The sequence below is a fragment of the Beta vulgaris genome, chromosome 9 (assembly GCF_026745355.1).
Source record: "Beta vulgaris subsp. vulgaris cultivar EL10 chromosome 9, EL10.2, whole genome shotgun sequence".
Classification (NCBI taxonomy): Eukaryota; Viridiplantae; Streptophyta; class Magnoliopsida; order Caryophyllales; family Amaranthaceae; genus Beta; species Beta vulgaris.
In genome coordinates this window covers 52,880,222-52,892,682 of record NC_079210.1, presented here as the reverse complement: position 1 = coordinate 52,892,682, position 12,461 = coordinate 52,880,222, and the positions used below count along the sequence as shown (strand labels likewise).

Sequence of the window (12,461 nt, the reverse complement as noted above, 5' to 3'; positions counted from 1 at the left end):
AAGTTGGGTCTTGATTTAGATAATTTTGTCATTGATTTGAGTTCTCCCATGAAAATAGGTGTGGACTAAAATTGGAAATTATTTGACATTGGTTCTTAATGATTCTAATTATGTGTGTAAGCCATGAAAATGGGAGACATACATGTTAATTAGGTCTTTTGCTATCACGAAAGTAAGCTATAGGAATTGGGGAATGACCGAGGATTTAGTTTCGGTTCACGTGAATTGCAGTTGTGCTTTATTACTGAGTCATACGGAAATGTCAATCTCGTCTAAGTTGTGATTGAATGATTGGGATGTGAGTTATATTTTGATCAATTCATTAGTGGTGATACTTAATCTTAGTATTTTAATTAACATATTAATCATGTTTGTCAGATTTTGTTATTAGTTTAGCTATTAGTTTATAGATTCTCCTTGTATTTGGATTGTATAGCCATTACATAGTTTAAAATCAATTAATATTTAGTTTTACACTCCCCTAAATTCGACCTATATATACTACAACACCGTTCACTTATAATATTAAAATAAAACCCTAATAATTTTTCCATCCGTTGTTTTATGATATCAGTGTTCGTCATCTTCTTCACTGACTTATGTGCATGATTGGTCAATGGTCAATGGTCAGTATTGGTCATTAACTCATTATAGACTTGTCACCTGATTGGTTGGTTCACAACTTCATATCCCAGCCATCGGCCCAGCATCTTCTTAAAATTTACCAGTCCGATCATGTAAAGTATTTTGATTATGTTTTAGTTATTTTCGGATTTTCCTAAGTGTAAAGTATTTTCGTGTAACTTCAAAAAATTGAAATCTTTGGAAGATTTGTTTGATACATCGCTATAAGTTAGCCTTGTCTACTTTGCTGTACTTTTTTGTAATTTTATCGTTTTTGTTTGATTAATGCATGTACCAATTGATAGTATAATACATGTACCAATTGGCAATCTAATACAAGAATATGTAATATAAGCAATAATGTATGTTTCTGGTCAAAAACAAGTAAGTTTAAGTACATTTAAACAGCGCCGCACTCTGCGTCTAGTCGTCGCCCGAAACGCCACCAAGGAACCAAGTGTTTTTTTTTTTAAACCCTAAGTTTTAATTTCATTTTTCTAGAGGTGATATTTATTAATTGTAGTGTAAATTGACATGTAAATTGTTATTATTATCATTGTTTGGTTGTGGTATGGTTGAATACTGGGATTCATGATTTCTTGATTTGATTTGTTGATTCATTTTTTAGGTTTTATTGGTTTGTAATTTCTAGTTTGTAAATTGTAAATATGAGTTGATCTGTAATTGACTAGTTTTGGTTTGATAATGTAATTGATTTATGTTTATCAATTTAATTAGAAAATACCAAGTGATTCACATTCACCTAATTTAAACAAGTCCAAGCTAAGTGAAAACAACATGATCATCGCCATTATATGTTTAACAGAATGAAATCCCAAGAAACATCTTGCTCTTCACCAGCTCATAGTATTAAACAATTTATGTTGTGGTGCTTTTTTCTAAAAAAATTATACGATCGCACGACGTTCGTGCTCAGTCCCTCTACTTTGAAAATCTTGGCTCTGCCATTGCATTTAAACAATATCTTAGGAAATGAAGTCGGTACGTTCTAAAATGGTCTTACAAGGATTAGACCCAAAACCTAAAAAAAAAAGGGTACATTCAATGAAAATTTAGTCAATTAGTCCATACTTATTCAATTATCCCTACATTTACAACTAACCCAATATATAAATATAGGATCAAAATATTAAGACTTTGTTCCGTCAGGTTATTTTAACTTATTTTAGAAAAAAATAAGATCTTATAAGATAATACCATCTGATAAGATGTTAAACACACACAATAAACTATTTTATAAAATAAGATAAGATAAAATTGAATAAGATAAAATGTTACTCCCTCCGTCCCAAAATATAGTTTCCATTTCCATTTTGGGTGTCCCAAAATATAGTTCCCATTTTCATATATAGTTCCACATTTTTCCGTAATTTGTCTAGAAAAATCGTGTCCTATCATTTATTTTCTTCTTGAAATTTGTTTTTTCCTTTGTTTATTCAACCAAAATGTTACAATTAATGCTCTTTCACCAATTACCACTCTCTCTCTCTCTTAAAATCATCTTTTCCCATACAATATTTATTTAAATAAACAAAAAATCTTTATTATTCCTCTTAGATTCTACTTGCATAAATTACCGTGAAAAAAGAGAAATGAAAACTATATTTTAAGATGGATGGAGTATAAGATAAAACAAGATAAGTTGAATCAAACATATCTTAATTGTACACATACATTTGAAAAAAAAAAATGAACCTCCAAAAACTTGTAGATAATAAATGACCACTTTACAATCAATTATGGATAGCAGTAGCTATTCTGACAAATCTCGGTGAGCTCCGCACAAGCCCACACAAGAGAAGAGTATAACCACATACAAGCTCAATGGGGTTCCATCCTAAAACTATATGGTGATAGGTGAAGTAACCCATTAGCTTATATATTAGTCATCTACTTTCAATTCTTTCAATGTGGGACACATGTGGATTACACTCTCAACATATTCCATTGCTCGATATAAGGCTCCGTTTGGTAGGGCGTAAAACGTTTTCCCGGAAAACTGTTTTCCTCTATTTTCAGTTTTACATTGTTTGGTTGGCAAAAGAGTGTAAAACCATTTTCCCTTGGGGTAAAATTACTCTCCCAAGGATGGAAAACCATTTTCCTTTCAAAATGAAGGGAAAACTATTTTCCTTCTCTCTCTTGTACACTCCTCTCACTACCTCCTTACTTTCCCTTTCATTTTCCTTTCATTTCATCATTTTTTTTACATCGAACCAAACAACGAAAAATTAATTTTGGAATTGTGTTTTCCATTGTAAATTGTTTTCCATGAAAATCATTTTACACTGAAAATATTTTACGCCCTACCAAACGGAGCCTAAGAGAGAGCATATTTTTAATTCGGGACATACATTCTGTCAAGATGCATGAGCATGACAGTGCAAATGACCCATTGACCAAATAATGAACTTTCAAGATAAAGGACAAACAAATCTAAACATAAAAGATAAATTGAAAATTCAGAGATGGCAATTAACGTAGCCACATCAAATTTTTTTTTTTTTAACTTTTATTTAGGGTAAGCGAGAAGAGCATATAGAAAGCAAATTAATCAACCTTCGAGTTGAGCTAATCAATCCAATAAACTAGTGACATTATTCACATTAAATGGGACCCATGCAGGTGGTTATCTTGAATTTTGATGGTGACAAAGGATAATTGGCATTAAAGTTTGAGCACAAGGGTTGAGTTAATTTCTGTACCTTAGCTTAGGGTTCTTTATTATGACTACCAAACACATTAACTCCATCTCATCATGTTTGTTGTAACATTCTCCAATAAGATGCACTACTAGAGTAGTAGTACTATCTTTTTATTTCTATGAGGAAGCAAATTAGTGAGGGGAAAGAGGATTAACATTGTTAATTTAGGATCTATTTGATTTAATTTATTTTGTCTTATTTTATCTGAATTTATCTGATTTTTTTTTTTCTAAAATGAGCGAACATAAGTTAAATAGAACATCTTATATGATCTTATCTTATCTTAAATAAGTTAAAATAAATTGAACAAAACGAGACCTTAATGTGTTAACCATCTCATACTAGCATAACTATCATATGCATCTGAAAGTGTCTAATATGATGCTCTAGTATTGTGCGCATGTATAAGAAGGATCATCAATTTAATTGCTCATTAGAAACACAGGGTGTATCTATTGCATAAGATAGAACTTTATTTCATTAAGATTTAATTATTGATAACTTCATATTATTAACAACTTACTATTCCCTCCGTTTCCTAAAGATCTTCCCACTTACTGTTACTACAGATACCAAGGAAAATCAAGTTGTGTGGGGCATAGTGTGAGTAAAGTAGGAGAGAGAAAGGGGTAACAAAAATTATTAAAAGAGACCGTCTAATTTTAATATAAAGTTAGACCTAGTCACAAGATGGATTAAACTAGTCGGGCTAATTCTATTTTTAATATTGGGTTTACCATTGCCTAATTCTAATTTAAAAGTAGGCGGTCTCTTATAAGACAAACTCAAGGGGTTAAGATAAATAAACAAATAAAAAGGAGTTATAGTAGGAGAGCGAAAGGGAGTAAATTGAATTAATAATGTAATGGTGGACCATATGATAGTGACATGAGAGGGTAAATCGAGAAATTTGTTTTGCCAAATAAGGAATAAAGCAAAAGAGGAAAGATCTTTTGGAAATACTCTTAAACGGAAAGAGGGAAGATCTTTAGGAAACGGAGGGAGTATTTTACTCCATCCTTACAACGTAATTTGGAAAGATTTTCATCGTTGTGGTGAACGTAGTGTATCATTTAAAAGCCTAAAGTATGTCAATTGTGGGGGATGGATATAATTTTGTTGATCCCAATCATTGTATTATCATAGCCGTCTAATTATATAGCATAAAGATACCACCATTTTTATGTGCAAGTCTTTTAATTGTTTCATGAAACAATGTATCACCCTCACATATATAAGCTCAAAGGATCATGTGCAAAGCATGTGTACCTTTTTTTATGTGAGATAAAACACCGTATTCTTTGTAAAATTATAGACTAGTCAATAACTAATTTGTATAAAGCTGTCAATTCAATTACTCAAGTCGGATTCAGATCCGGTCATCTCAATTCTCATGTACCACCAAAAACATTCATATTTTTTTTTATATAAGGTAAAAAAAAGAAAGATTAGGAGATCCTCTGCACGAGGAGAGCTCCTACCTTATCGGTTACAAGAATGTTCATATATCACCAAATATATTAGATGTACTACCAAAAAATACATTATTGTAATCGTTGGCCAAGACTCAAGAGTGTAATACTTTAACGGTCCGTTTGGTAGTTGGTCATAAATGATGGTAATGTCAAATGTGAATGAAATTGCGTATAAATTTGTGAAATATATCATTGTTCATTCTCATGGTAATGCTCATTTATCCTAAAGTGTCCACTTTCCTTCTTGAATTTTCATTCCCGTCCAATACCACCTTGTAGGTGGTAATAAGTGGTAATGAAAATTGCTTCCCTTTGGAGACAAAAACACAAGTTTAGGGGTGAGATTGTTTGCCCATGGAGAAAAATGTCTACCCATGGAGATTTTAAGGATGCTTCCTTAATAAAATTACACTTAAAATTCATTCTCATTACCGCAATTTATTACTCCCTCCGTTTCAAAATATAAGTCGTTTAAGGTTTTTGGACATAGATTAAGAATTTAGTTAATTTTAGTTAGATTTGCATGGGTAATAAGAATTGACATTAAATATTGTATTGATAATACAAAATAACCTATAAGCTTATCTTGATATTATAAAGTTGCATTTAATCTTACATTGGTATTGTAGAATGCCTTATATTTTGAAACAAATTCTTTTAGCTAAAATGCCTTATAATTTGAAACAGAGGAAGTAACGACTACCAAAAGGTCAGTAAGTACCAACATTGTAGTAAAAAATAGAAATTTACTTTATAGTTATTTTTGTTACAGTAACAAAAGTACAGTCTAGTTCCTAGTAGTTGGCACACACAATTTAGTGAACAGAAAAAAGATCTTTGTGTGATGATAAAAGCTCTAAATATGGTAATAAAATAGAGAGTAAAAGCTAGCATAAGATAGATAGACAGACAAAGCGAAAGTTAGATCTCCCACTTATAGCTGCTGCAGATAGAGTAGAGTAAACTATCTGTAAATAAATAAATTTCATCACTAAAAATTCTCAAAAGAAGTAGCAGAATTATGCAACAGTTGCCTGGCAATTTTGCCCATAATTCAACAGCCTGTATTCAGCAAGAATTGGTTCCAGAATCAGTGAAAAATCCGACATTTTTTTCTGGGTGTTAAATAATTCCAAACATTGCCCATGTTTAAAACTTCCAATTTCATGTTACTTCTCTTCATTATTTCTCCTGTTTCATTTCTATATTTTGCTTCACATTTGTAACAAAATTATACACCTTGTTTGGATTTTGTAAGTTTCAATATGTGGGACTCTGAAACTGAGTCTCTTGGAGGAAGAGAGTCTGGTAATGGAGCTCTTATTCCAGCCAAACATGGCCTTAAGACTGATGGGTTTGAGCAAAGAGGCCAATCATGGTATGTATATGTTTACTATAGAATTTTATATATCTCTTTCTTCGTTTTGAAATGAAACACTTCGCTCAAAAAGCTCTTAGAAAAACGTTTCATTTATTTCAACACGGATATACTATAATCTTTTCTTGTTCTCAAGCATATTTCTGAAATTTTTTTGTTTCCTTTTGAAGGTTTGTTTCAACTGACATTCAAAGTGATCTTCTGGTCCAAATTGGTGAAGTTAACTTTCATTTACACAAGGTAATTTGCTAAATTTGGGAACTGGATTTGGAAGCATCTTAGAAGGCAAAGAGCAAAATTTTCACTTTAATTAGTCATTATACTCAATCAACAAAAATAGTCTTTTCAATTGTTGAGATTAGATTGTATACAACAGTATCTACCTTACCCCAACCAAGTGTTTGTTTACATATACTAATCTTATATGCACGCATTGCGTGCGTTGATATACAAAAAACATAATTAGTAGAAAAAAGTAGCTTTGAAAAATTATTAAAACAATGACGTTTTTTTTGACAATTTAGATGTTAATTCCATAGGGATATTTTAGGCATTTTAGAGGACGCCGAAGTCCTCAGGCTTCCCCTATCGAATAGGGATACTATACCAGAAGGCCTACAATAGTTTTCACTTGTTGAATTTCCACACGTACCAAGAGTCATTAACTGATTGCCTTGGGACCCTGGTTTGGACATTAGTTAATTGTTTTCATTTTAAATAAAATTTTAGTTAGTAATTAATCCAATTATATATTTAAATAATTATGTTTTACTATCTTAATCTCTATAAATGCTCAAAGATTATCATAATCAATTAGCTAGAACAACCAATCATGGCTCGGTTATTACCTAGTTAGAGAATAAAACCATATCTTAGGCTTAATCTATGATTAATACTCTTGCTCTAAACATTATATTAAACCAGATTCAAGTTTACACATATGTATAAATTATGAAGAGCACACTCAAAAGCAACGTCCCTTTGTATAAATGGCAATAATACGTGGGGAAAAATGAATGGATACTTATCTTATGGAGCTTCATTTATGAAATTTTAACCAGAATATGTTTAAGATGCATATCACTGAGGTGTTCTTGGAATCCTAGCATTTAATAAGTGTGTTAACCTGATTAGATTAACACTGACATTTAATATATATAGTGTTTACAATACAGGCTAAGACTAGTAAAAATCCATACTATTACAATATTACTCTAATACTTGGAATCCAAGGGAAAAATGGGAAGTTTTGGTAATATTGATTAGTATATTAGTAGTCAAAGATTTAACTCTTTTATCCCACAATCTGCAGTACCCTCTGATTTCAAGGTGTGGAAGATTGAGTAGAATCATATATGATAGCCATGAAAGAGAACCAAACAAGGTAACCTTGGATGATCTTCCTGGTGGACCCGAGTCATTCGAGCTAGCAGCGAAATTCTGCTATGGCATTGCGGTTGATCTAACAGCGCCCAACATCTCGGGCCTGAGATGTACTGCAGAGTACTTAGAAATGACAGAAGATCTAGAAGAAGGAAACCTCATATTCAAAACTGAAGCCTTCTTAAGCTATGTTGTCCTGTCTTCTTGGAGAGACTCCATCATTGTATTAAAGAGTTGTGAGAGGCTCTCGCCTTGGGCAGAAAACCTACAAATTGTTCGAAGGTGTAGCGAGTCTATTGCTTGGAAGGCTTGTGCTAATCCCAAAGGAATTAGGTGGAACTACACAGGGAGACCTACAAAGGTTTCCAGCCCCAAATGGAATGATCTCAAGGACTCGAGCCCTAGTAGGGCAGTCCAAGTGCCTCCAGATTGGTGGTATGAGGATGTTTCGATTCTAAGGATCGATCATTTTGTTCGTGTGATAACCGCCATTAAGGTTAAAGGAATGAGATTCGAGTTAATTGGTGCTTCAATCGTGCAATATGCATCAAAATGGCTTCCTGGACTAATTAGGGACGGTGGAGGTGGAAGTGGTGGTGGTGAGCCTACACTAGAAGAACTCACTAGTGTCTGCAGCAGCAATGGGAATATTAGTCGAGATAGCAGCAGCAGTGGCGGCAGTGGGAGCTGGAAAGGTGGGCTCCACATGATAGTCTCAGGGAACAAAGATGATCCTGAAACAATAAAAGCAAAGGATCAGAGAATGATCATTGAGAGCCTGATCAGTATTATTCCACCTCAAAAGGATAGTGTTTCTTGCAGCTTCCTACTTAGGCTTCTAAGGATGGCTAACAAGCTAAAGGTAGCCCCGGCGTTGGTTACTGAGCTTGAAAAGCGTGTTGGTATGCAGTTCGAGCAGGCAACCTTGTCCGATCTTCTTATACCATCTTATGATAAGAGTGAGACAACGTATGATGTAGATTTAGTTCAGAGACTTCTTGAGCATTTCTTAGTGCAAGAACAGACAGAGTGTGCAAGTAGTCCTAGCAGGCAATACTTGGATAAGAATATGTACGAGGAGAGTCAGAGAGGCGCGGTTTCCAGTGCTAAGATGCGAGTGGCCAGGCTTGTTGACAGTTACTTAACAGAGATAGCTCGGGATAGGAATCTTTGTCTAACAAAGTTCCAGGTTCTGGCCGAGGCTCTTCCTGAATCTGCAAGAACTTGCGATGATGGACTTTACAGAGCAATTGACTCGTATCTCAAGGTACGTCAATATTGATCTTTTCATGATTTTGAGCCTCGGGTTTTTTTGTTGATCTTAAAAGATTTTAGTCATGCAAGTGCAAAGTAACTCTCAGGGTGTGTTCTCATAATTTAACCGAACTTTGTTGATCTGAAGTCTGAACTGAACTTATCAGCTAGTCTGAACTTAATGGAACTTAATTATCAAGAACATGTTTTTCCTGAAATTTTATTTAAGGTGAATAGAACACATCCTTAGTATTAACTCACTTAAATAATGCATCTGTAACTGAGAAATTGTCATGAAATTATCCAGAAGCTAAAATCCTTGCAAGAGAAACATAATAAGAGATACCAAATGATCAAATCAGAGTCATGAAATTCAATACAGCAAAATGAATCCTGTCAAGTATCAATATGTGTTCTGGTTATGAAATTTACAGGCACACCCTACTCTGTCAGAACACGAAAGAAAGAGACTATGCCGAGTGATGGACTGTCAAAAGCTCTCAATTGATGCTTGCATGCATGCAGCTCAAAATGAGCGGCTTCCCTTACGAGTAGTGGTGCAAGTCCTGTTCTCTGAGCAGGTTAAGATAAGCAACGCGATAGCCAACAACACCTTAAAAGATACTACAGAAGCAGGAGATCAATCCCAATTTCAGCCCATGGTCTCAACCCGAAAGACCCTTCTTGAGGGGACACCACAGTCATTCCAAGAAGGATGGGCAACCGCGAAGAAGGACATTAATACCCTCAAGTTTGAGCTGGAGACTATGAAGACTAAATATGGTGCGCTCCAGAACGAAATGGATAGTTTACAAAGGCAGTTCGATAAGATGGTGCCGAAACCAAAGCAGCATTCTTCATCAGCATGGACTAGTGGGTGGAAAAAGCTAAGTAGATTGGCCAAGATGAATAATATGGATACTCATGATGATAGTTCTGATCAACCAGTTGCAGACCAAACAAGAAAGACTCCTAGAAGGTGGAGGAATTCTATTTCTTGAGCTTTGTGACAAGTTTTTACATTTAGCTTCCCCATCCCCCTACCTTGTTCATTCTGTTTAGTTTTCTTCTACATTTTTTCTACCATATAGATTAAAGAGGAAAGAATTGGTTGTCTTGTTGGTTTTGTGTGTGTTTCTGTGTTTAGGGTAAGTGAATTTGACTGTAAAATTTGTCATTGGTACAATTTTTATGTCTATTTTTCAGTATGCAAAAATAGTAATGCTCTTGATTCCTTAAAACACTGGATTTTCCCACACCTCAACATATATTGAATGTCTCACACTTCACAGGTAACAAGAACACTTTGGGCATACTTGGGATCAATGTTACCTTATTCGCTATCTAATTCGCCTTTTGAATTCGCCAATTCGCTTTTCTCTATTCGCAATTTGCGGGGCATTTAGAGAATTAGGTAATACTGCTTGGGATAGAGTTGCATTCCCTTGGCCTAACATGTTACTATTCTATAAAAATGTTCTCCCTCAGCCCTTTTCTTTTTGTTCTTTGTTGCTTAAACCCTCAAGCTCAATAATTGTTCCTTTAAGTGTCCCTATTCCATAATAAAAGTAACCCTTTAAATGTCAAGAAACATGACACCTGAAAACTTCAAAATAGACAGAACAAATTGACAGTACTCTTTGAAAAACTGGCAATGTTGTTCCCCTTTTCCTACTTAGAAAGAAACCCAAGCAAAATTTCCAAAAATTGGAGTGGGTTCCAAAAATGCTCTTGACTTAATTGTTCTTTCTTATTCATACACCAGCTACTTTGGCAGCACCTTACTACATTACATGTGATTAAGTATTACTCATTTGTTGGCCCTTCATTTTTTATCCTTTCGTTATTTGTAAGGTGGGATCAAGATTCAAGAAGAACTCACAAATCACAATTGAGGGGGGGCCTCTTTTTTCCCAAGTATATGCAAAGTACACCCCATCAGGCATCATGTAATGTCAGGTCGATCTCTGCCTGCATATGGTGTCAATCAGGGGACAAGTTGTTAAAAGTTCGCCTCGTCCTTCGTTTGTAATCATCACTGTTAGGTAATTAATAGGTAGCGTAATATTAACAATATTCTCAAAGCAACTCTGATTAGAATTTTCTCATTATTACCTTCTAGAAACTAATTAGACAAATAAACTTTTTCTTTAATATACTATAGAAACTCCACTTTTTTTTAAAGGTAAGAAAAAAGAAGGTTAGGAGACCTTGTGGAGCTCCAACCTTATCATTTATAAGGATTAAATGAAGAGCTGAATGAGTACAATTTTCAATAGAAAAACTAGAATCTATGAGGTGACAAACATTGGTAATCCAATATGATGCTTTGTTTGCTTCCCGGTAGACATGTCGAATAGTCCAAGAAGAGAAGGAGTGGAGAGAAGTCTAAATAACCTGAATGTTGTGGGCGATCTACCAAGGAGGACCAGATGCCTTTGATGGAGTTGATAACCATGAGGTTATCACCTTCGATGTGGAGATGAGTAATAGCATTTTGAATAGCTAGTTGGACTCCATGCTGAAGGGTTGTAGCTTCTGACACCGAGATTGAAGATGTACTAAGGTTTAAGGTTGCGGCTTTGACTAGGTTGGCGTCGAAATTTCTAATGATAAAACTTGTTGTTGCCGAAGAATCACGAACAGAACCGTCGAAGTTGAGTTTGAAAAATGGAGATGATGGAGTCTCTAAAGCCACCAAGATTGAAGAAGGGTACTCGGGAGTGGAGGGATGGAGAGAAGTGTGGAAAAATGGGGAGCCAGAGGAATTGCAGTAATGAACTGCATTCCTAAGACTCCATTCTGAGAAAAGAAATTTTGCTTTGTGAAGAATTCTATGAATATTAAGCAAGTCGTTATGAAAGATGATATTGTTGCTTTCTTTTCAAATACTCCAAATTAGAAAAACAAATTTAGAAGTGTATCTTTTATTCTTTTTATTATTAGAAAAAGTATCTAATAAAGTGGCACCGGTTAAGAAATAGGGCAACCAATCATTAAGTTCTTCAAGTTGCCAAAGGGGGAGGAGCTTGGAACAATGTCCAAAGATGTGGTCTATGGATTCGCCCCGGGTGGCACAAAGGGAACAATGACTATAGGGGGTGATATTTCTTTTTGCAAGGGTTGCACGAACCCCAAGACTATTATGACAAATCTGCCATAGAAAATTCTTTAGCTTTTGCGGGATATCGAGATATCACTTTTACAATAAAGAGGTTAAATGTTATCAAACAATCTCTATTATATAAGGGAAGGGGGAGCAATGGTGTCCTCTTTTGAAATGCCTATTTTGTCCCCCTTTCCTTTCTAAATTACAAAAGAAATGTCAAAATCAAAATCGACACTCAAAGAAAACTACCGCAAAATAATTTACAACACTCGCTCACAGATCACTTAAAAGAAGAAACTTTACAAATCACTCATACAATTGAGAAAATCACGTTATAAAAATCACGCAAATCACTCAAATAATCAGGAAACTTTATTAAAACTTAAAATTAACATACAAACTAAAACTAATAACCTATAAACTCAATACAAAAAACATTTACAAAAATTTACTTACAAACCACTATTCTCAAGAACCATTCACAATTAATGGTGGGCCATAATAAAAAAATA

The 12,461-nt window shown here is 34.3% G+C and overlaps 1 protein-coding gene across 1 annotated transcript; it reads left to right on the top strand.

Moving 5' to 3' along the window:
• The first annotated feature begins 5,700 nt into the window (after positions 1-5,700).
• On the top strand, positions 5,701-10,058 carry LOC104904745 (root phototropism protein 3). Its single transcript, XM_010693111.4, has 4 exons — positions 5,701-6,203; positions 6,374-6,443; positions 7,516-8,853; positions 9,275-10,058. The coding sequence occupies exons 1-4, from the start codon at positions 6,091-6,093 to the stop codon at positions 9,839-9,841; spliced, it is 2,088 nt and encodes a 695-aa protein (XP_010691413.1). The 5' UTR covers positions 5,701-6,090; the 3' UTR covers positions 9,842-10,058.
• The last annotated feature ends 2,403 nt before the right edge of the window (positions 10,059-12,461 follow it).

Excerpts from the sequence above, each read along its gene's own strand:
- LOC104904745 (XM_010693111.4), top strand. The coding sequence starts at position 6,091 with ATGTGGGACTCTGAAACTGAGTCTCTTGGAGGAAGAGAGTCTGGTAAT. Across the intron at positions 6,204-6,373 it reads GAGCAAAGAGGCCAATCATG|GTTTGTTTCAACTGACATTC; the intron begins GTATGTATATGT and ends TTCCTTTTGAAG. Across the intron at positions 6,444-7,515 it reads TTAACTTTCATTTACACAAG|TACCCTCTGATTTCAAGGTG; the intron begins GTAATTTGCTAA and ends CACAATCTGCAG.